The 26,704-nt window shown below is 32.4% G+C and overlaps 1 protein-coding gene across 1 annotated transcript in view; it reads right to left on the minus strand.

Annotated features, from left to right (window-relative positions):
* Window positions 1–26,704, minus strand: part of LOC113516202 (protein split ends) — a 118,691-nt gene that overhangs the window by 26,251 nt on the left and 65,736 nt on the right. Inside the window, 8 exon segments of the mRNA XM_031908931.2 lie at window positions 4,622–4,760; window positions 6,119–6,241; window positions 6,598–6,716; window positions 8,304–8,504; window positions 9,458–9,748; window positions 11,337–11,663; window positions 13,835–14,108; window positions 15,648–15,836. Of these exon segments, the coding sequence (XP_031764791.2) occupies window positions 4,622–4,760; window positions 6,119–6,241; window positions 6,598–6,716; window positions 8,304–8,504; window positions 9,458–9,748; window positions 11,337–11,663; window positions 13,835–14,108; window positions 15,648–15,836 (1,663 nt within the window).

The raw sequence follows: 26,704 nt of genomic DNA on the forward strand, positions 1-26,704 counted from the left end.
ATAGACATGAAATGTTTAAAGAACATTAAATTGTCTGTGGAGAAAATCTTTCAAATTTATTGTCTTAGCATCTGTTATTGCCTTCTCCATGTCCATTAATAGGGTAAACTCATCAGTAACTGGCCACTTAAGCAGTTTCGACAGTTCATTACAGTTTTTTTTTTTTAATAATAATAATACTAATAAATTTATTTGCTTTAAATAGGGTAGGTATCGGTGGTCTTACATTACATAAAGTTTCGTGCCTATTTAGCCATTACAGAATAGCATGCAAATGTCACATTTTGACAGGAATTGATTAATTTAATTTATGCATCGACAACTATATTAGATATTTATCTATTCTTTCTTGAAAAATTCGTCAACAGAGTAAAAACTTTTGCTAAGTAACCATTTACGTAACACAATTTTAAATTTATTTAATGGAAGTTCCTTTATATCCGTAGGTATATTGTTAAAGATTTTCAAACACATCATATAGGAATTTCTTAATAAACGGCTAGTTTTAGGAATTGTATTGGTCACTAGTTTTTTAGGGTATCTTGCGCTTCTTTGTATTTGCTCTTTTGCTTCTGTAAACATGTGCTTATTCAATTTAACAAATATACCCGCTTCAAGTATATACAGACTGGGAACAGGTAATATATTTAGAGACTTAAAATAAGGCCTACAAGAAACATCAGGTGCAATATTACATATAGCACGTATACAACTTTTTTGCGCGACTAGAATTTTCCCAACATCAACGCCATTACCCCAAAGTAGCAATCCATATCTAATCATGGATTCAACATATGAAAAATATGCTGTAATAGCAGTATTTTTATTGGCTATCTTGGTTAATTTGTAGAGTGCAAAAGGGAATCTTTTAATCTTTGCACATACCTTTTCTATTTGTTCTTTCCATGTCAATTTAGAATTTATTGTTAATCCTAGAAATGTCACACAATTCGCATTATTTATAATCATTTATATGTATATTAATTGAAGTATTTTTAAAGTTATTAAAATTCATCATTTTTGTCTTTCCTACATTTATTAGAAAATTGTTTTCTTGTGTCCATTTTATAATAAATGTCAATGTATTTGTAATGTCCATTTTATGTTGCAATATTGAACATTCTTTACCTGTAGAGACAATAACTGAAATGTCATCTGCGAAAAGTATTGTTTTATTATTTATTATGTCAGCAAGATCATTTATATATACTAGAAATAATAGCGGTCCAAGTACGCTTCCTTGAGGGACTCCGTAACTATTGTGTTCATATTCAGATTTAAACATTTGTACCGTTGATTTAGAGTCTAGTTGTTGTATTTCCACACATTGTTTTCTGTTTTCCAGGTAAGATTGTAACCAACTCTTTGCAAGTCCTCTAATACCATTAGATTCCAATTTTAACAATAATTTATCATGGGACACAAGGTCAAATGCTTTAGACATATCAATAAATAACACTGTTGTATAATTTCCTTTATTAACATTTTGCAAAGCCTCATTTACAAGTTTGAAAGCTGCAAGAGTTGTGGAGCCATTTTTCCGAAAGCCATGTTGATTAGGTTTAATAATATTAAATTTGTTAAAAAATTCATTTAATTGATCATGCATCACCTTTTCAAATATTTTTGCAAATATTGTTATTAATGTGATAGGTCGATAATTTCCCAAATCAGTACTATCTCCTTTCTTGAATATTGGTTTGACAACTGATATTTTTAGCTTTTCTGGGAATATTCCACACTCTAAAGAGAGATTAATTAAATGTGTTAGTATTTTAACTAGCTCTTCCTTGCATCTTTTTATTACGTTAGTGCAAACAGAGTCATATCCTTCCGATTTTGTATTTTTTAAGGACATAATTTTTTTACTAATATATGATTCGTTTACTGGTTTTAAGTAGATAGTATTTGATAAATTATTCTTGACGCTTGTAAGTGATTTTCTTAAGGTATTGTTGGTACTAAGGTTTGTAAAGTATTTGTTGAATGTAGTAGCGATATCTATGGGATTAGTCTTATATTCATCTTTGTTTATAATTTTGCTGATATATTTTTTTGTCTGTGCATTACTTGTTTCTTTTTTAATTATATTCCATGTGGCCTTACACATATTTTTACTATTTGCTATATGTTTTATATTCGTTATTCTCTTAGAATAATTTGTACATTTTTTTAAAAGTCTATCATAGTTTAAGTATTTTCTACGATTTATTTCAGTTTTGTCCTTGTAATATTTATAACGAAGTGTTCTTTTAGTTATATAGCTTTTTCTAAGACCTTTGGATACCCAAGGAAGTTTACCTGTAGAGTTAATTTTTATTCTAATCTTAGGAAAACATAGGTTGTACAGGAGACAAAATAGATCATGAAATTCATTGAAAGCATCATTTACATCTGTTTTTTGGTATGCCTCTGAAAATGATACACTCTTTAAATGTTGTCTAAATCTTTCAATATTTTCATCCGAATAGCATCTCTTGTATATATAAATAAACCTAGGGATTTCTTTTTTAATGTTACTATTAAATTTGAGTATCTGTGCTGTATTGTGGTCTGATAGACAAAGGGGAAGTACATATCCTGATGCCTTGTTTATATTACTTATTATTAAGTCTAAGCAAGAGTTTTGTCTTGTAGGATCATTTATATTTAAAGACATGTTATATTTATTAAGAATATCAAATAATTTGATGGTATTTTTATTAGTTTTTTCAATCATATTGATATTAAAATCACCAGTTATAATAATTTTCTTTTTCGAGTACTTTTTAATGCATATGTGTAATAAGTTTTGAGGAATGTATCGTCAGAACCTAAAGAAATTTCTTTTCCCTCTTTTTGAAAAACCCCATGCTGTAGTCTCTTGGAAAAACCTCGACAGGGAGCTCCATTCCATAACCTAAGCATTCGTGGAAGAAAATATCTTTAAAACGCTTTGTATGCGACCATTTAAGCATATGGAGGTAAACCCTAAAATAAACAGGTTGTAAAATAAAAAAAAAAATAAAGATTTTATAATCACAAAACATAACCATAAAGAGATCATTATAATCGCTACATAAGTGAATACTTATTTCATTTATTAATATAAAAATAATATAATCATCATCAGACGAATCTGTCTCTTGATAACAAATATGACATAAAACGGTGTCTTCATTATCTTCGAGGATGTGGACTCTATGCTTCGATAGAATGCAATTGAATTGTTTTTTTTTTATTACATTGACTGCATTTACAATTGTCCTTGTTATAGAATCTTCTTATCTTATTTTATAGCACTTCTCTTGATTTTTTTATCCTCTTTCCTGATACTTTTACTTTTCTTCTTTAAATCTTTTTTAGTTGTATATTGAAGAATATTCTCTTTTTGTAGTTTCTTTTCTCCTTATAATCTCTTTCTTTCCTTTTTTGTAGATTCATCTTCTTGTTTTTAAGCTGATTGGTTATCATTTCATGTGGAAATGATAAAAACCAATCTAATATAATAATCAATGAACTGTCCGACGTTAGTGCAAATGGATTTTTCAGACGTTTCCGTTTTCGTTTAAAAAGTTCCGGTAAATTCTTTGATCTGAGCTTTTTTCTGTAGATCTACTATCTATTCGAAATAGACAGAAGAAGTCGGTTGCAAATTGTCAGTCTTTGCAAAGTTGGCCAATAATAATAGTATATAGAATAATAGTAAACAATACTATTAATCTACACAAATAAAAATTTATTGTTAAATGTACAACTGAAGAGCTAACTTCAAAAACAACTGGACAAATTGAACAATTTATTTTTTCATTATTCATTGAAGTCCGATGAAGGTCTTATAAAATAAAAAATTTGAAAAACGTCAAAAATTCTAAGAACGTCATTATTTCAATACAAACTGTTCCCAGCTACTTATGGGTCTTAATTAATTAATAATTCGTAATGGGACAATTAATCACCATGAAATTTAGTATATATGTATTATTTAAGATGGTGAAGGACATAGGAAAATTTATATTTGTTTCGGTGATATATTTTAATTTTTTTTTGTTGATCCTGCAATATACAGAATCGCAGGTCCCCCCCCCCCCATCCATTACGTATTACGTCTTGTATATCCATTTATGTCATCTTTACTTTTCCTATACTTGCTCTTTCCATCCTTCTCTATAGCATTCATTATCATTCATTCATCATCTTTTACCTGTGTGGTTCGGTTTTCCTGATTTATTGTTACACCATCTGTCTATTATTATTGTAATTCTATGATCTTTGTATATTCATATCTGTTTGTTTGTTTGGATATCTAATTATTACTCAAAAAAAGAGAAATGACTATCTTTAGTAACTAAAATTTCATAAGAATCCTGTGGGTTAACGATATTGCAAATTGTAAACCGAAAGAAGCGCCTATAATTTATAGGAGACTCAAAATACTCAGATTCATCTGTACCCACCAACGTTACTGAACATAAGAGACGAAAGTTTACTGGCGCAGAATTACCTTTACAGTAAGCACCGGACATAAAAAGGAGAACATGACATTAATTTTAATTTAAAAAACAATGGAAATATTTATGATATTTTGAGGAATATGTGTCAGGAATTAAATAATACGCATACATATAATTCTAAAGCAAACCTTTGAATGTTTTCGGTCTTCATTGCTAGAGTCGCGTCGATGCCGCCGGGCACGATGTGGCGACACGACAACAGACTGTAATCTGTCGTCATAAGGCGCATCTTCCGTCTGCGGACTGGAACCTAACTCATCGTATACCCTGCAATGACAAATCCCTATATTAAATAAACACACCAAAATATTAAACCTAATAGGTATGATGCACTTACTCAAAGTTTGATATTTAAGTACATACGAGTTTAATTCGTTCTGTAACCTTGCTCGTATGTCAAATTGCTGGTATCACAAAGCAATTTTCCCCATTGAAATTAATTGAATAGTCATTAATCCGTTCCAGCTCCCAAAAAAACCACCTTAATTGTTTTTGAATAAGAAAAATGTATTTACAAGGAACATTTATTTTTAACTCGCACACCTTGCTCGTGTTTTTCTATGATTTCACGCTTTAATTCAATAGACATCATCTTGTTTGAACCCATGGTTATAAAAATAAATGGGATGTTTTGTAAATGTACAAAAAGCTAAAAACGCGAACCCAACTAATCAAAAATGTTTCAAAAACGATGAAAACAGCACACAGATCTAGTCTGAGGTGGGAGAAACTTAGACGCTGCACACTACACCAACATGCGCTCCGCATGTGAGTGTAATGTGCGATTCCTCCTATCTCAAATCTTGCATTCTATCACCTATCATAAAATGTTTACGAAATTTCGGGGACGAAAGAAACACAAATTTAATGTTAAAATTACATAATACACAACGTTTAAAAATTAAAAAAATGTCGAAATATCATTCCTTTGGACTTTTATGGTAGGATTTATGACGAACAAACCGTTAAGCTCTATTGAGGCAATTTCAACATAAACAAAGATATGAACTTGAATCCCAAAAATCCGTATTTCATTTCATTTCATGATATAACCCCTGATCTTTCATTTGAATATCCAAGCACTGAATATAAAAATAAAAAAAAATAAATTTGTTTTATTTTTTTAACACTAAACACTGTAAGTGTACATCAGTAAAGAAAGTAAACGTATAATTTTTGATAGCGATATTATTAATACATAACCATTATGTATATCATAAGCATAGGACTATTACGCGCGCAAACGCAAACTCTCTCCAGTGAGCACTAAGCCAGTCCGCTTATTCCTATGCTTCGCAATTTGCGCACGGGATACTTCGGCACTCAGGACCTACACTTACGCTGTAGTATTGATATTATTAAGGAGAGAAATCAAAACCCTGTCATGACTGTTTCTAGAATTTGTTATTTCATTTATGAACAAAGGAACAAACAAATTAGTGGTTTTGTAGTATATGTGTATATATATATATATATATATATATATATATATATATATATATATATATATATATATATATATATATATATATATATATATATATATATATATATATGTGTGTGTGTGTGTGTGTGTGTGTGTATGTATGTAATTAATCACTCGTGTTCGTTTTATATTAACACACCTGTAACGTCGGTCGGCGGCATAATCCGTAGGATCATAATGATCAATCGTTGTGTAGCGTGGTGTTCGCGAGGATCCCCGACCGTAACTTGATGCTCGTGATCGCGAACCGCAATTTTCATATCTAAAAAATAATATAATAATATACTATACTTCAAACACAAATAGTTTTTATTCTAAAAATGGCAAGGAAACTAAGGGCCTTCCTAAGGAAAAGTGGTGACCGCTCACGATAGATATGAACCATTACATAATTTAATAGTGCAAAGTAGTATGAAGAAAAATTAAAAATAAAAATGAGTTTATTGTTTGTTACCTCTTAGCGCCTTAATAAGTTAATCAGTCACCACGAAATTTGGTACACACGTACTGTGACGGAAAACGATTTAGGCCACTATTTATCCTAGTCATGAACATGCACTAGTTACGCAGACGAAACCCCAGGTAAAAGCTAGTATAAAATATATTAGTTATTCTCACCGTAGCGGGTCGTGCCGCGTGCTCGGTACGTATCGCGTAGCGAGATCGCCAGTCAGTCTTTCGGAACCAGAGAGAGCAGATGGGCCACCGTGTTTCCCGAGTTGCTCATAGAACGCCTCCTGTTGACAAAAATAATATTTTTAAATTTAAAATATACTTTTAATATTCTCTCTAATCTTTGTACTAACAAAGCCAATTTTCAACTGACGTTATAAACTTATTAGACTACTATTTGAGTTGTAACAGCAATTGATTCGTGGGTGACTATGCGCTAGCATACGCCACATCTTCAGCAACTTACGCATAGTTGTTTCAGTGGCATACAATGCTAGTATGCATATTTTGACAAAATATGAATTTAATTTATTTGACATATAAAGTAACTCGTAGACTACAAATAAAACTCAGCGTTTAAACCAAACTCCACTTAATAGTGAGTGTTGAAACTAATAGAAAGGGTGATAAAAAAAATTTTGGTATTCTTTTACTCTCGCAACTCAACGAAAAACATTATTTAAACGAATATTACAAAGAAAATAAATTTAATTTTTTATTTGTAATGGATTAACTCAAAAAATACTTAAACGATTCTAAAATTTCTTTCATCTATCGAAAGCTATAACAAATGACATGGAGGGAAATTTATTTTCAAAACAATTAGATCTACCTATCTACCCACGCGAAGTCATAGCGAGTCACTAGTTTGTAATATATATCTATAACAACAATGTAATATGTATAGTAACAATGTAGACATAAATACACACTTGTGTTGTCAATTAAGGACTACCATGTATACTAATATATATATATATATATATATATATATATATATATATATATATATATATATATATATATATATATATATATATATATATATATATATATATATATATATATATATCTAAGTCCTAAATTTAGTGTGATTTATTATTTTAGTTTAATTCAAACTTTAACCTCATAAGCTCCATGCTATTTATTATATGTCAACATGAGCTGGACGCCCAATATGCAATTCAAAGTACAACATCAATCACAAAAGAGACTGATTTTTGTGACAAAATCTGCCCGAATTTTCACATATTTTTCTAAACACTAAGGTTTTACCGTTTGTATAACGGATTGTGATCCAAGGAAATGTTTTAAATAATGCCTACAAAAACCTTTTATTACCGCATCGCTCGCCATTGACAGAGAATACACATGAGTCACGTACAATAGTTTCTCCCGCAAACGTTCAGGCTGTGGAATGAGCTCCCTGTCAAGATTTCCCCTATAGGCTACAGTATAGGGGTCTTCAAAGAAAGTTTATATTATGGTTTCTTCAGGATCGGCAACGCGTACATGACACCCCTAGTGTTGCAGGTGTCCATAGGTTACAGTGACCGTTTACCATTAGACGGTATATATTCTTGTTTGTTTATAAAGTAGCTCATTTTAAGTTCAAACTCTTCTCTTGTTTATTTAAATGTGCATCGTGCGTTAATTTCAAATAAAAATCCACAAGACTTGAGCGTACATCGCTTTTGCACTAGGCGTTTAAGAGACGTTTTAAATTTTTTTAAGTTTATACCGGAATGCCGAGTGTTGTTACTTCTTGCAAAATAATGTAAGTATATTAAGCCTTACGAAGTTAATGATCACATTTCGAATTAGTTTATTTAATAATAAGACAGTATAGGCAAGTCAGGTTAGTATTGTACCTGGCACTCCCGCGAGGCGTAATCAACGCAGAGACGCGGGTGATCGGGCTCGGCGGCGGAGGCCTGGGCGGCCACGCGGCGCAGCTCGCGCACCGCCATGCCCGCCGTGACGGCCTGCTCGAAGTGTATGAGCGCCGCCCCCGCCGCGCGGTCCACACACACCGACGTCGCCGAGCCGCATCGTGTCACCGCCCCCAGTACCTGAATACGTTCGTTTTTGATACACGGCCCGATTATTTCTAACGTTCCCTGACCGTTTTGAAACGTTCTGTAAACCGTCAAGAAACTAAATTGACCACGTGGGTATTGTGCCTCATAAAATCCACTCGATCGAAACACTTCAACCACACATTGATCTGCTTTGTAGCGAAAATATTTATTTAAAAATTTTCTTCTGTAAGTTTCAGATTCTTAATTTTGAATTCGTAACAAGTTTATATAACTGCTGATAACGAAATCAATCAAGCTGACTTGACTAACTGAAATATATAATCGATTGGTGCTTCTTGATCGTATTCTATCTTCAAAGTAATGAAAAACACAAAATTTTACAATTATGGAATATTGAAAAAAAAATAGAGTTTATATTAAACCCTAATAAAAAAAAAATAAAAAAAACGCGAAAATTTGTAAAAATATGAGTACTCTTGTATAAAAATTGTTTAGTCTTATAATTATTATAAGTAATTCTTATTAATTTATTGGCATCATTATGGTTAAAAATATTTTACCGTTAGCCAAGATACAGAAATTATTAACAAATATATAACATTATAAATATAATATAGCAGATTTTTATCAATCATAAAGTTAATGTTAGTGACACAAACAATCTCACTATCAATTTAAATTCATATCAGTTCAGTAGTTTAAGTCGTGACGTGAAAACGTAATAAACTGACTTAATTTTTTTATAACACTTGCTAATAGCAGATGGCATGCTTCAAATACAGATCGAATTAAACATAAATAAGTAGACTGCGCTATTCCATCTTGTATTGAAATATCACTGACAAATGTTTTAAACAGTTGTACGAGAATACTAAGATGTGCTTCAAATATTTGTTTACACAGTTGTTTTGATGTGTATTGTTTGTAAATAGAAACTGCCTGATATGCAATCAATACCCAATATTAACTTAGAATTCAATTACCTGTTTCTCTGTATGTTCGGTGAGACCATCTACCCAGACACAAGTGGTGGCGACGGGCTTGCCGAAGCCTAGTTTGACACGTGAGCCCCCGACGTACTCCCCATCCATTGAGCGGATGGCTTCCACCACGCTAGATATCGACGCGTACTGACAAAACGCATACCCGGCTCCCCCGCCGCTACCCTTCTTGATATCGATCTCTATTATTCGACCAAAGTGCTTGAATTTGTCTCTCAGCTGTTGTTGCGTAACATCCTTCTCCAAATTACCGATAAATAAAGTTCTTGTCGCCTGATTGACCAAAAAGGAAATCATAAATTACTTTTTTATGAAACTTAGAATGGCAAACAAGCTTAGGGCCCACCCGATGGAAAGTCGCCTACAGACTTCGAAGTGAATATAGTTTTAAACACAAAGAAGTATTTTTAAGTGCATATTAGTTATGAACAGTGTTGCCGGTAACTACCTGATAACTAATAACTAATTTACTTATAGAATTTACATTTTTCTAATCTATTTGTTGGCATATTTCCTTTATCCAGATGAGATGAGAAAATGAAATGAAAGATTTATATGGGTTTAAAGCACTCAGCTATGTATTTTGCATTTGTTTTTTGTGTATTTTTTATATGTTTTCAACATCACACACAGCAACACATCAGATCGTTCCATCATCAGTCAGTTATATTAATGGGCCGTCAGCAATTCTACGGCTTGCAGATGGAGATACGATCCGTTCTCTGCTTAGACGTTGCCAAATCTGTATTTGGTGGTAACTCGCAAGACAGTAAAAGAAGTGGTATTGAAAAGCAAATACTTGCGAAAATAGTCAACAAAACTATATTTGAGTCGATTCTAAGGCGCTACTACTCTAAACTTTTGTCTGAAATTAAAACTAATATTCCCGTATAAAAATTGGATATAATGTCACAACGAAACCTTTATACGGACCAATATATATAAGACTAAATTTCTAATAGATTCAAGTTAAAATTATTATTAATTTAATGATGGAATATAAAATAGTAATTTTACAAAACTGTCAAATTTAAATATTAAGTTAAGCGATAGGTTTAAAGAAATGGCGCCTTAGAATCGAACCCATTAAGTGATAAAATCACTCCTCCGTGCACTGGAACGTTTACTTAATGCGTGATATATGCTGGATATAGATTAATTTTGATCTGTTTTTCTATATATATATATATATATATACACACTATATATATATATATATATATATATATATATATATATATATATAAAGAAAAACAGATCAAAACTGACGGCCCACCTGGTGGAATGTGGTAACCGTAAATAAATAAAAATAATAGATACCATTCATGCGTTGCCATATAACCAGAGGGAGACTTTGTACAAAAGTCAATTGCTTGCGTACTCTGTCCCATTCGTGTTTCAACCGTGAAGCAGTTGTGTTTGCATGGCTGTGTTTCGATTTGAAGGGTGGGATATGGCGTGAATTTACTGGGCACAGAGGAATAACAACCGAGTCCTCAGGAATGGCAACGCATGGGGGGTATCATGAGTGAAACAGTATACTCTGTTATGTCTATGGTACTGCTCATGTCTATAGGCGACGGTTACCACTTTCCATCAGGTGGGCCGTCAGCTTGTTTGCCATTCTAATTTAATAATATAATATAAATAATTTCCTAACCATATCCTACTCTTCTCAAACCAAAACACGGCCATGCAAACACAACTGCCTCACGACAAAAACACGAATGGGACAGAGGTGCTCACGCAGATGACTTTTGTACAAAGCCTCCCTCTAATCACTATCGGTACTTTTTAGTATTGTACTATTGAAATCAACTAATTACCCTAACCATCATCAAAGACATTGAAATCAACTAACCTTTGGATGATACTCGTCAATATCAGTCTCGTAAGGTTTAGCCGAATCGGCATCTTCATCGCAACTTTGGTGGGGAGCAACTGAGATCTTGCATCCAAAAAAAAGCTTATCTTGAGAAACCTCGAGTGCTTTCTCAACATCGGACGGCTTCTTAAAACGTACAACTGCATACCGATCGGCATTCTGACCGACCACTTTAACCCATATCACTTTCCCATGCTTTTTATATTCGTGATAGAGACCATCTTTCAATGAGGTATCAGTAGATCTGGTAGGTAAATTTCGTACGCAAATTGCGAGTGGTCTACCACTTGCTGTTGATGCCCACTGTAAAAGGAATAATACTTTGTTACTATTATAAGTTATACAAAACAGATATACAAAATAAAAATAATTTTCATAATTTAACTCATGTTCCTTGTGAAAACTTTTTATGCCTGGCATATAGTAAAGGAAGGAGAACTCTCCTTCATAAATACGAGTAGTATCTGAACTTTACCATTCTTCCAAAATAGCAAGTAGTTAATTTAAACCTTTATCTGACGAATGTGCGATTTTGCATGCAATAATTTTAAGTGTCATGTATAATTCAAAACACAATAACTAATGCAGGTCAGTAAAGGAAAAGAGACATTATAATATAAAACGACGCAACATACCCCTAGTACAATAAAAAACAACTAACAACGCGATAAAATGCTTGAATTCCTTAACCATATTCAGGTAGTTATTAAAGACGAGATCCTAAAAATCAAGCAAGCCAAATTGAGTAAGTACTTTGTTAAAGTCAGATGAAAAGTACTTTTTCTATTTCAGTTACACCTTATTTTTCAAAAATTACATCCACGGCAAATACAAAATATTTCGGTAACTAATATACGAGTATATATTTACAATTTCACTCAAATGCTTAATGTTTAAACTAATAAAAATCCCACTTTTAAAATTAAAAATATGTTCACGATTTAACCCTATAAAGGATGAGCTAACTGACCTGCCTTTACATCCTCACCTATCATCCCTCACTGGTACCTCGCCAACGTATGCCGTTAGCGCAAATGGAGTTACCATTTCATTATCATTCATTAAAAAACCTGTAAAGGATAGAGAAGTTAGTTGTCCGTTGGCAAAATATGTAGTTCTAATATTGTTTCTAGATATAAGATTGAATTAAGCTGCGATTTAAGAAAGTTGTACAAACAAGACAAATATTTAAACAATCTGTATTAGTCAGTTGAGTACGAAACACTAAAAAGATTTAATTGTAATTATAAATTAAAAAGTTTGTAATAATTTTTCTATTAGCTGGTCAAGACACTTTAATACAAAAATTCGAATATTACCAAATCAATGAATAATATCAATGTCAATGTCCTAAGAATTTAAATAATTGTAAGCGGCACATTCTGTTTAAAGGAGTGTTGACCGACATTTGTATTACAAGTAGGTCCGCGAAACAGTCATGCGTTCAACGTGTTTACGCAACCAGCAACAACATCGCGTTTTCGCGTAGCGAATATATCGGTCAGAAAAAGAAATTCGGCAATAACGTCTTCAATGTATTTTGCATAGAAAGCGACATATCATACACGACCGAAAGTTACATTATAAGTGGCTTATAAGAGATTGTTATTACATTAAGATAATCCCCTCTCTGCCGCGGAATCTTCGCTGAGAGCCCCCGCAAACACACCCACACACCGAACACACCGTCCCCGCCGACGGGAACGAAGATCCCAACCGACACTCGGTCCGCGCGCGATCAGTTTTGCGCCCGAGAGCACTCCAACGACTCAGAGTTCCCACCCATCCCGACATACCGACCCTTGACGGGGGTCGAAGTGTGGTGGTCTAAGCCGAAGTCCGAGCCACTCTGGCACCCTTAGGCACACACCGCAGGCCATAAGTAAGAGTCGACCCCTCTCTCGCGGGCTTGGAATGCCATCTGCACTCGCCTCTGCATTCGCGTTCGGTGAAGCTGTAAAGGCCACTCACGACCAACAGCAAACACATTCAGAAAAAAAATAAGATAATCCAAAGCGCAAGATTATGAGGATGTATGGACGTTTGTTACTTACAAAATGTTCCACTTAATTATATTGATACAGATAATCATTATTATCATCATATAAGCCATTAACTGTCCACAGCTAAATATAAGCCAGTTTTTGCCAATTTTGGCAGTAGTTGCCACGCTTGGAAGGCAGGTTAGCAACCGCACTTAGACTTTGGCCATAGGGATGCTGTTGCCCATTCCTCGAACATCTCTAGTTCTTTTAGTCGCCTCTTATGAAACCCACGAGAATGGAAGGGGAAAAGGTAACATCATATTTGTCATATAAATGTGGTAATATAATTTAAAATTAATAACACAATTTATAATAAATCCCAAACACAACGAGATGTAGGTGTAACTAAATATTCATCATCAAGGAACATGAGTGACGATATATAAATAATCGAATATAAACAATAACAATATGACGAATTATACAAACCTGGTATTGATGTGCGGGAGGGGTACGATGATTGGGATGATGAGATAAGGGTGGCGGCGCGGCAGGAGTGGAAGCACGAGATGTGTCACTAGGCTCGGGCGAGGTTGAGTCGGAGCGCGACGAGCCCGAGCCCGAATGGCGCCGCCGCCGGCCGCCCTCCGTGCCGCCGCCCGGAGTGCTTGGCGTGCTCTCGCCGCCCGTCGCGCCCCCCGCACCTCCTGTCCCCCCTCCGCCCCGATCTCCACTCGCATACCATCGATGATGAGGTGTTGACCTGTAACAAACAAATTACATTGAACTTTCACTGCTAAAATTCTTTTAGAGATCTATAAACAGTTAACAGCGTCCCTACCGAAGCTTACCGAAATATAACAACATTAGAATTATCTATAAATTTCCAAAGACAATGTTTAATATTTCTGATTGATTATTTACAAAATGGTCCGATAATGAACTAAATTGTTTACAATACGAGTAAGTATATTATTAAGCTGTCCTCTAAATATTTTTTGTAAAAATATTTGAAAACTTCAGAAGTAATTTATGTAGTAAAATTTTCAGTGGAATATTTTCTGAAGTAGGTTTATGTGTTAATTTAGTACATGATTAACATGTTAGTTCAGTATCGATACATTTCGGTTGAACGCTTTTAATAAACAAATATCAAAAACATTTTGGTGATGCGAACTTGTTCCAAATGTGAAAGATTGTAAGGAAATTTTGAAGTAAATATACTTCAATAATATCAAAAAATATAATTCAAATCTATTGAATTAATTGTAATAACAATATGATGTTATGTTCCTGGGTTCGTTCGCGTAGCAATGTACAGTTGTAAGTTTGAAAATAATTTAACTAGAGAACCAACCAATTAAATGTGGACAGTGTTATGTAAAATACTTATTTCTGTATGATTTTCATGTTTACTAGTAAATATAGAAGTATGTTAGTTGTGTTTGTTTGTTGCCTCTTGGCATCCTAAATATTCAACCAATCGTCATATAATTTTACATACTTGTATTATTTGGCATGGTTCCGCAAAATATTTTCTATTTTAAAACGGATGTGCCGCTAAATAAATTTAAAACTCTAGTGTAGTAATTATACATTGAAACCTCGTACACATCTTTAATTTAAATTCTGAATCAACGTAAACTGTCTTATTTATGTTTTTAACCAAATCTGAACAATTAAATTAATAACAAGTAAAATTATAAAGGTTCTATTTCTCCGATCGCGTTAAAGAGATTCGGAACCCTTCTCAGAGTAGCAAGAAAAATATACAATTAGAGATAACGTATATTTGTTATAAATTTGTTTAAATAAAAATTTGGTGGGTTTAGCACTGAATTTTTTGTAATAATAAAAAATCCTTATACCTATATGGATAATGTTGGTAAGCTATAAGCTATAATATATCTCCCATATTTAGAACTAACAAAATTTTTCATCGTGCCTCCCACCAAACTGTCCATGGTGCCTGGAAGAGATCGCTATAAGGGATTGTTTTCTCATTGTGATTATTTCTTTTAATTATTTATATTTATAATAAGTTTACTATTGTAATCTTTTGGAGGAAACAATAACGAGTATCTATCTATCTATCTATCTATAAGGGATTTTCACAAAAATCCTCATTGAAATATGACATAACGAAATCACGATAAGGTTGCACGTGCTAAAACAATAATGAAAAAGGTAAATTTACCTTATAAATCATCAGATTAATGACAATCTCATGATGCCATCTGGGTACGTCTTCTATCGTCGAGAAATGAACTGGGGTAACAGATGAGATGACAGTGTAACCTACCTATCTATGTTGGAAGGTGGTGTCGCGTACGGCGCGTTGGAGTTGTTTCTCTGGTACCTGCCGTACGCTGCGGGTGTGTTGCCGCGGCGACAGTACTCTGATGCACTGTCGTTGGTACCACGCCAGTTGGCAGGCGCCGCCGCCGTCGCAGCGATTGGACACGTGTTGCCTGTGCTTTCCTCACCGCCACTGTGAACAAAATATTACAATTAATTGCATTATAATATTGCATGATAGCAAAAACTGTTTCCAGTAATAATTAGGTATCATCATAGTGCCTGCCCTTCTAAATAAGTACGTTGTCCTAATTTTTACTTTACCTCATTTTTTATCTCTCACTTATAGTAATGAATGCAGCTACTGTGTAGTAGCGTCTCGTTGGTTAATGTTCTAGTCTTGTTTAAAAGTTAATTTATGTTAAATTACATATTACATTTAAAAATTGTACAATTATTTGTACAATTTTTAAATGAGGAAAATATAGACTGCAGACTTTTTCTCGACTGATAGCTTTATTTATAACAATAACACACCAAAACAAACTTTGAAGAGGATTTTAATTCAACAGAATAATGGCTTGTTTTTACGAAAATCGAGTCACATCCCATGACTAAGTAAATTTTTTTTCAAAATATACTTTATCCATACTTAGTAGATTAGCAATTACCATTACATCACCTGTGTCTACACATCCATCATTTACTTCATCGTGTTTAAACCTATAAAAACATTATATAGGAAATTAGCACGAGTGAACATAGTGAAAAGGAATTTTTATATGGATATTAAGAAAATAAGATTATCAATCATCCGTTCAATCGATTTCAAAATTCTCTGTCGAAGATTGCGACCTTTTTAGTTTATTTTAATAGCTATATATTCTTTTTATCAGTCACTGTTCTTGTTTTGTTTTTTTTTTTTTTCACAGCATAATTTTCTATCAAATATACGGAAGCAATTTATTATTAAAAGACAATTATTTATTTAATATGCACCATAAAACTGGGAAACTCACCATACACACTACTTAAATGTAAATTTAACTATACTACGTTATACTCGTATTTTCATTAATTGGTTGATGTTGATTATTTACTTTACAATCAATGCTTATTTTTATAAATGTGAAAATGAGTTTGGTTGTTTGTTAACTTATATCACCTTAACGGTTTAGTAAACATGTCAGTCACGCGGACGAATAAGCTAGTATTACAATAAATCAAAGATAGGGTTTACTCTCCCGTATTGATTGCATACTAACAATTTGTCCTGAGGGAAATCAGTTTTTTAAAAACATAACTCTAAATCATCTAAACTGATATTATAAAGATATTTTTTTACATTGAAAAAACTCATAATACATACGATTTTAAAATCTTACATCTATAGAAAGCTAAATTATCAGGTAAGTAACAGCATAAGTAACATGAGATATACTTTATTATAAATATAAACGTAATCGGGGTGTGTCGCACGTTATTAATTTATTATTTTACTAATTGTATCCCACGGATTTCCCCACGTGAACCTAAATGGGTACTTTATGTATTTTATTATGCTGTTAAAATATAACCTTATCGTGTAGCAAATTTAATTCAAATACGTTCAGTAGTTTGTTTTTGAAAAAAATATCGATCCATATATCCTCACAAACTTTCATAATGTTATAGGATTCCATAAAAAAAGAGTCGATCAGGTGCGAGTTACAAGCCAAGGCTATCGTACAAATATATAAGATAAAATGACCTTTGTGTTTTTAGACGAAACAGACAGCTACATACCGAAAGTTATAATTGTTGTAGTAAAAAACTAGACTACTAAACTAAGTTTTTTTTTTTGACGATAATTGTAATTATTTCAGATTTTACGATTTACAAATTTCGGAGATGAAAATGCAGAGATGGAAATAGTACTTTCTTTTTTTTTACATTTTAAATCATTAAAACTACACGGCATAAATATAATTAAAAAAATTGTTTAAGAACGTACAACTAAAGCGCTTTTCTTAAACAATTTGTGAGTAATGCAGTTATTATCGATCCTAAAAAGAAAACTGTAACTTAAGCTAAGGATCCCAAATAAACATTTTTATTTTTATTATTTTATTTAATTACAATCATTTTGGAATTTTCAGCAAATTTTAGACTCTCTAGCAAAGAATTTTTTTTTTACATGGGTGGACTAAAATTATTTCCATCTATAGCATTTATAGTTGCTAAAATAAAATGCTTTGGCAGACGAAGGGACAAACAGACAAAGTCGCATTCTAAAGAATCCTTTTTTATATCATTTATCGTACGTAACCTTAAAAACAAATTTAACAAACATCGTAAAAACATAACCGATTAAACATTGATTAGAAATGAATAAGACAAAAATATTCATTTAATCATAAAAATCGTTTTGTCTATGTCTATTTCATGATTATTAATTTACTAGACATAGTTGAACATTCTGAAAGAAAAATAAAAACAATTCCTGGTTAACTGTTCGAATTGAAATCGGATAAAAACAATCAATGGTAATAACTGCAAAAAATAATTAAACATTACCTTATTACAATAATCGAAGGCTGCGATTAGCATGAGCCATAACTATGGTTACAAACCGCAGCAAACACACCTTTGTTTATAAGAATACTAGGTTTTACCTGCAGCTTTGTCCCCGCGACTGGGATATATTCATTAACCAGGATAAAAATTAACCTCATCGCATACATTGCTAACAATATATCTTATTAAGTCGACCTCCACGCAACTCCCCCTGGAAGCTAACTGATCTGGGGGTCTACCATGAAATGAAATTCCGAATTTTCGGGCTCAATTTCGTGTTTTTGTTCATACCGAAATCGTCTCTGTAAATCAAGCTTAACATTTCGTTTGTCATCAATCCTACCACAAAAGTCCAAAGGAACGATTTTTTAGCATTTTTAATATTTTTAAACGGTATGTATTATGTAATTTGAACATCAAATTTCTGTTTCGTTCGGATCCGAAATTTCGGAAATCATTTCATGGTAAGCTCTCTGGTCTCATCAGCGTAGACCGATAGCGTAGACGGTGTTATTATTCCATTTTCTTCACATTAAAAAGAATTAAAAAACCACTAGGATAAAAGGAAAAGATAAGTAAACAATCGAAATATCATTTTGTTGAAAAATTGTTGGAGAATTTATATAATTTACTTTTGCTACAAATTGCAAATCACATTACTAATGAATACAGATATTTAAAAGTTTTAGAATGTGTAAATGATCGACTAATATTTTGAAATTTCGAATAACTATTTCAAACAAGCTAGCAAAGAAAATATTATGCAAGCATGAACAACAATGGCTTAAACTATTCTAATAAAATTAAATTGTAGTTGTTGAAATAGGGCGCTGTAACTGACAGATAGCTAGACGGAGTCGCATCATTTCAATAACCTTAAAAAGAAGAATTATTTAAAAATCTTGTGATAAACAAAGTGCAAAATTAGTATTATTATATACTTTTTTATTTTTCATCTGATGAAGACACAGACCTAAGCTAATTTAGAAAAGTTCCATTGCTAATGCCATAATTCCGGAATTACATTTATTTTAATTATTCGTGTAAGTAAATATAATAAAAGTATTCTAATCTTACAGTCTGCAAATTTTTATTTATGCAACTTAGAATGTTCCTCCTGATGGAAAACGGTAACCGTCGCTTATAGCATGAACAGCACTATGAATATCATATAATACATAGCAGGTATGTACTTACTTGTTAAATTACGTACAAATTAAATACACCGTACATTTTTTTAACGGCATCAGTCGGCATCATGATTTATCATCATCATCATCATCATCATCATCATTATAACTATCATCACCACATAGTATAAAACAAAGTCGCTGTCGCTGTCTGTCCGTCCCTGTGTATGCTTAAATCTATAAAACTACGCAACGGGTTTTGAAGCGGTTTTTTTAATAGATAGTGATTCAAGAGGAAGGTTTTTATATGTATAATACATGCATAATATTGTAGAGAAACTCTGATAAATTTAGAGGTTTCTAATGTGATGTCGTAAATAAACACATTTTTCTGCACTTTCATTGCAAATGCTGGCTGAACCCCACGAGATAAATCAAAATAATGTACTATACTATTGTACACCTCAAAAGGGTCAACAAAAAAGTCCGCGATGATATATATTTATCTCTTAAGGATAACCATTTTTTATCCTTTACATTTTACGGGAAAAAATGGCATATTTACGAAGTGATTTTAAGTAATACAGCATTAATTTTTAACCAATTAAGTACCTTAAATACATTATCTATTTAATATAGATCAACATGGCCCTTTACTGTAGTAGGTAGGTATATTTAGTAACAGTATTGCACCCGTGCGAAGCCGGTGCGAGTCGCTAGTTATGTAATAAATAAATACGATTTATTTAATAACAGTGTCTTAATATTAATTAAAATATTATTGATAATTTATTTCGTTGACATATCACATTTTTTTTATACAACTTAGAATGGCAAACAAGCTGACGGCCCACCTGATGGAAAGTGATAACCGTCGCCTATAGACATGAGAAGTACCATGAACGTTACAAAGTATACTGTTTCGCCCATGATACCGCCCATGCGTTGCCATTCCTGAGGACTCAGGTGTTATTCCTCTGTACCCAGTAAATTCACGCCATATCCCACTCTTCAAACCAAAACACAGCCATGCAAACACAACTGCTTCACGGTTGAAACACGAATGGGACAGAGGTACCCAAGCAATCGACTTTTGTACAAAGTCTCCCTCTGGTACATTCAAAATAGTATAAGTTATAATACGACATTGTGTCAATAATTTAGCTTCTTATTGCGAAGCAGTATTTTGCTCCTAAAAGAAAAACAATGGCTTCAATCATCACAAAAAAAAATTAATAAAGGGCTAACACGAGAGTGAACCCTATCAAATGTAAAATACAATAAATTATCAAAATTGATTTAGAATTATTTATTTCTAATCAAAAAACTAAAACCAAAATTTCGTACTTCTAGCTTCAATTAGAATAGAATACCCATACTAAATTTTATTCCCTATTTCACCCCTTTAGGAGAGTGGGTGAATTCAATGAGCCTAAACCTAAAATTTCACGTATCCAACTTCATATGTACCAAGAACCAGTGTTTTATAGGAGGATTCTGCTTTCTTGCGCTTAATTAAAGAAGTCAAATTTAATACACTTTATATGTTATTCACAAGCCACTCCACTAGATTTCTCCTTCACTTCTAGACTAATATATAGTAACTTTTTATTAAGATAATATATATTACACTATCATTGAAAAGAAATTGTCAGCGTAAAAATAAGAAATAGCCCACACGATTGGTGTGGTATATTTCTTTTTTTTTTTTTACGTTTATGTTTCGTATGCAAATGAAAATAGATATCGAGCCTCCTTTACGAATTACGAGCACCGTTATCTATTAACAAAGCAAATTCAAAATAGAAAAGACTTAATCACTGTACAAATCATCATCATAATCAAATACATCCATCTAAGAAAGCTTCATTAATATCGAGATCGAGAGACTTTAGAGTGCTGAACACTCTAAAGTATCGAACATCTACTTATACCATATATATCATACTTGTTTATCAGAAATATCTATCACACATGAAACTATAAATAAATTTCGTAGATAATTCCTATATAAGTAAATGATGCGATAAACAGTCATAAAACCTTAACACGATCTAATGATACACTAGAAAAATTACATTCGACCAACCCGAGTACATTTACTAATCCTACGTAACATAGCAATCAGCCTATATCTATATAAAAATTAATGCCACTTTTCGTTGTAATTTTATAACTAAAGAACGGGCTCACCTATCCAAACCAAATGTTTAGGCTTTGTTCGGACTATTTAGTAAATGGATTATGTGCAATCAAATAAAATTTTACTTTTCAAAGGACTTAAGAGCCACCTTAAGTCCTTTGAAAAGTAAAATTTGAATAAAATTAGATAAACCACACAATCCTACACAGTCAACTCGTAAACGTTCCAGTGCATTAAACGTATCCAGGACATCGTTACAACGGATTTTGAAGAAAGATTTACTTATGCACCCTTACAAAATTCAGTTGGTCCAAGAATTAAAAGAAACTGACGCTATTCAGAGAGAAAATTATGCCAATGAAATGTTGAATTGGTTTACTTCATTCAATAACATAATGTTCTCCGATGAGGCTCACTTCCATCTTAACAGGCATGTTAGTAAACAAAATTGCCGCTACTGGAACCCTATCAATCCAAAACTTAAGCATCAGAAATCCTTACATAGTCCTAAAGTGACAGTTTGGGCCGCTATGTCAGCCCATGTCATCGTAGGGCCTTACTTCTTTGAGGACGGCAGAGGGCCCGCGATTACTGTTACTTCGAAGCGATATGTGGCTATAATCAAGGTTTCTCACACCAGAATTGGAAAACTTTCCAGGCTTTAAAACCCGAATGTGGTTTCAACAGGACGAAGTTACTTCCCACACCTCTAATACGGCTATACCCGTTATCTATCAACTTTTTCGTAGCAAAGTTATCTCTAAGAGAGGAGACATTTCCTAGCCAACACGTAGTCCGGATCTGACTCCGATGGATTTTTTTGTGGGGCTACCTTTGCAATTGATGCCCTAAAAGAAAACATCCGCAGAGAAATGGCAAGGATTTCAGCAGTGACGTACCGCGCAGTCATCGACAATTTTAGAAGTCGTTTGCAAGAGTGCCGTGATCGTAATGGATTACATTTAAAAGACGTTATTTTCAAAAAATAATTCCCGTTTTTTCAAGCTTTATTTGTAAATAATAATATAATTAGTTTTATTTTAATTTTTTTTTTTTCATATTAAAGGGACTGTATAACAATAATTAGATAATATAGTTTACTATAGGTGAAAGAATTTGAAAAATAGATAAGTATTTTTTGAGTTTATACAAACGAAAATCTTTTCTGTTTATAGTACAAGGTGACTCAAAACAAAGTTCACATTTAAAAATCGATAAAAAATTAAACAAGGTGTTTATTAAAAAAATGTTTATTACATATTAAATACACTTTTTGGGAATTTATTTCTTGAAAATGATATCGTCCAAGTGTAAACCGTTGCGTTCACGGCATTCATTTAATCGAGCTCTAAAATTTTCTATGACGGCTCAGCATGTATTGTCCGTGATGGTTGCCACTTCGTGACGGATATTACCTTTTAATTGTGCCAAGGAAATCGGTTTGTTGGCATAAACTTTAGATTTGACGTAACCCTACAGAAAAGTCTATAGGGGTTAAATCGCGACTTCGTGGAGGCCAATTTATGTTACCTCTCCTGGATATCAATTTGTCAGGAAAAATTTCACGAACTCGTGATAAAGACCTGTTGGACGTGTGTGAAGTTGCTCCGTTCTGCTGGAACCATGTTCTTTGATTATAACCAGGAAAGTTTTGCAGTTCAAGCGCGAAGAAGTTGTCTAACATCTCCACATAACGGTCCGAAATCACTGTAACTGTGCGTCCCCTTTCATCTTCAAAAAAGTATGGGCCGATAATCCCTCGCGCCGACATTGCAGCTCATACGGTCACTGTGTTTTGGATTAGTTGTACTCCAGTATTGGCAATTTTGTTTGTTTACATGTCCATTGAGATGGAAATTAGCTTCATCCGAAAAGAATATGTTGGTAAATGTTGAAAAGCGCTCAATCATCTGATTTACGAAGTCAAGCCTCTGCCCAGCATCCTGAGGCTTTAATTCTTGCACTAATTGAACTTTGTAGGGGTGCAGCTTTAAATCTTTGTGTAAAATGCGGAACGACGATATATGCACGTTTAAAGTATCAGCACGCTTCCGAATCGAAAGGTCTGGGTTGTCACTAACAGATTGAGAAACACTCTCTATGTTTTCGACCGTTCTCGAAGACCTTGGACGTCCAGATTTCGATTTTTCCAGCGTTGAACCGGTCTCTTCAAACTTTTTGACCCATTTATTAATGAGTTTTGGGGCTTGGCGCGTCATTTAAATGTCGAATATTGCAAAATTTTCTACGCACTACAGTCGCTGAATTACCGTTTTTGTAAAACTCACGTACGCACAACGCACGGTCCGATACTGAAAAACGCTCCATAGCGACTATATTCCCAGAAGTTAGGCTACCGAATGACATACCCCCGCGCCCCTCAGTATAGTTGCGTTCACGCAATAACCAAAACAAATGTCACCTTTATTTTGAGACACCTAGTATAATAGAATTTAAACACCTTACTATAAAAATATTTAACACTGTTTTTCTAAATAGTGTATAACAAAAGTATATGTTCATTTAATTAAATATTGTTTAGTTAATGTAATAATGTTTATATCCAACCAATTGTTACTACATTAAAACAGAATAAATGTCGATCATTTAATGTAGTGACAGATAGTAATACTAAATGATAAATACTTTAGATGAAAAATAATAACACGCGTAAACCTATGTAAGTAGTATAGTACCAAATTTGTTTTTTGAAATTTTACGTACCAAATAATATAGATTGTAACAATAAAATTTATTACAATTTAATTATTTTATTATTAATGTTTCTCTTGTTTGCACATTAACAGACGTTAAGTGCGATTGTAGTAAGATGTCTAAACATGTATTGAACACCTGTCTAGATTGTACGTAATAGAGTTTAATGACTTTTGAATAACTTTTGTGTTATTTTTCTAACATATTAGAAACAACAATCATACAAAGATACAAAACATACAAAGTGTGGGTAACTTTAACCAAACCTAACCAAACCTAACCTAACCAAACAATAGAATTCTTTTGACCGAATAGATGGGAAATATTGGTTGCTACATTAAACAGATATAGGGAAATTGGATCTTTGCGCGTATGCTCTTTTAGTAAATTTACTTATTCTTCCTCCTCATTTTCAAATCTTAGTCTTAGAATGTCTTTCGCTTAGAAACGATCACAAACATTAATACCCTATGCCGTCGTCTAAATTATCTAGAATATTAAAACAACGTCGAAATAAATATAACATATACATATGTGTATGTATATGTAGGTTTATGCATAGATGTAGGTATATATTTATGTATATGTATGTGTGTATTTGTACTATATAATATAATCTAATTAATTTAATTTTGGCTATTTAAAAATTGTACACTGCTGTATCCGCTGACATTGATGCTCCTTTCCACTTTGGGTTTGCTGGAAGAAAACTCTATCAGAGTTAAGCTCGCCTTTGTACTTTTGTTTACCTCTGTCATATTTTTATAACTAATGTGTACAATAAAGTATTAAATAAATAAATAAATATACAGTGAATAACAATGATAGGTATATGCATGTTCAATATCAAACAATAAGCAAATGTTAGTTAAAGTACGTACATCACGCCACTGACGTTGATTGAAATGTAATGTTAAAAATAATAAAAATCTTTTAAGACCATCAGAAAAATTATAAATCATGTTGTATTTAGTTTCTTGGCGTCCACTTGTATAAGTAACTTCTACTTTAATTTTAATGGTAAAATTTATAATTCCTAGAAAAAAAAAAATTGATACAAATTGATAGTTGAGATCTGTGTAAGAGAAAAAAGAAAATTCTGTCTTCTAAAAATATTTTTTTTTTGCTACAAATTCCTTTCGTCCGTTCAAAATATCGACCAAAAATGGTTTTTTACCGAAGTAGGTTCTAACACGTTTTTTAATTTCATTTGTTGGTTTTATAGATAAATCTTACTATGATATATATATTTTACATAATTAGTTACCAAATATTATATATTTTTTAAAGCTACGATGTTATTCTTCTGACGTAATTTCTGCGCTACTGATTTCATAATTTTAAAGTTCATGTCTAATATATCATTTTGTAGGAAAATGTAGTGTTATACGTATCTGAAGCTCGTCTCATAAATATTTTAAAGCATTTACATGTTTTTAATTATGTTATTCTGGTTTTGAAAATTATAATTGGATTCATTGAAAGTTTTAACAGTTACCTACGCCTACAGTTATTGTTAATATGTAACTTGGGTGTCTATAACAACATTTAAAAAATTTGCTGCAGGTATTTGTTACCCAAGTTACTGGAATAAAATATGGTAATAGACGAGTGAAGAGCGCAGGAGATCGATAGCGCTATCGCGGATTTGAATATAGATAATATCAATAAATACTTTAAAATATTTTTATTCAATTATTTATAGGTAAAAGTCGTTTTATCTTTTATATATACACTTTGTAGTGAAAAAAGAATGAAATTTACAAAGGGACACCACACTCATGTCAGAAATAGTATATAACGAGTTGATACATTTGAGTTATGGTAAATTCTGAAAAAAACTGGGTATTCCATAGAAACTGTTAACGTGAATAATTATGAATGGTATTACATACCATGTTCAATTCATTAAATGTTAGTTCATGGAGAAACTGTTAACATTTTGCAGTGCTTCTTATTGGTAAATTTTCAGAAGATGCGCAAGAGCCCTGTAATAAGTATTATAAAATAATTTCATCACGCTAGGAAATGCTCAAGAACTGCGAAGTATTTATTAATAAAGATGTTCTTAGAACCTTCTTTATACTTCCGATCCATATATTACCAGCATTAGAAAACCATATAGCAAAAATGTGAAGGAACTTAATGAAGATGATACCCCAGATTTCTGAATGTAAACGAACTTACGAGTATCTAAGATCCTGAAGTTTTTCAAGTAAAACAAAGTATATTCTTTTATAAGTTACTGAAAAGTGGCATTTATTTATTTAAATTTAACTTTTACTTATAAAAAGGTGAGATAAGTAGGTTTTAAATACCAATTTCCTCTAATTTTTAAGTAGTCATTCCTTAAAATAGTATAGTAATAATAGTATAGCTTATTAAAAAAAGATATACAATGAAATCCGTCGAATTATAAAGAAAATAATTTTAAATCTTATTTTCACTTTTATTCATTTATTTCGAAGGAGAATATATTGTAACAGTATTACATGTTGCTGATCGTTATTTACGAGG

This window comes from Galleria mellonella, unplaced genomic scaffold (assembly GCF_026898425.1).
Source record: "Galleria mellonella isolate WM207_F2 unplaced genomic scaffold, CSIRO_AGI_GalMel_v1 utg74, whole genome shotgun sequence".
NCBI lineage: Eukaryota > Metazoa > Arthropoda > Insecta > Lepidoptera > Pyralidae > Galleria > Galleria mellonella.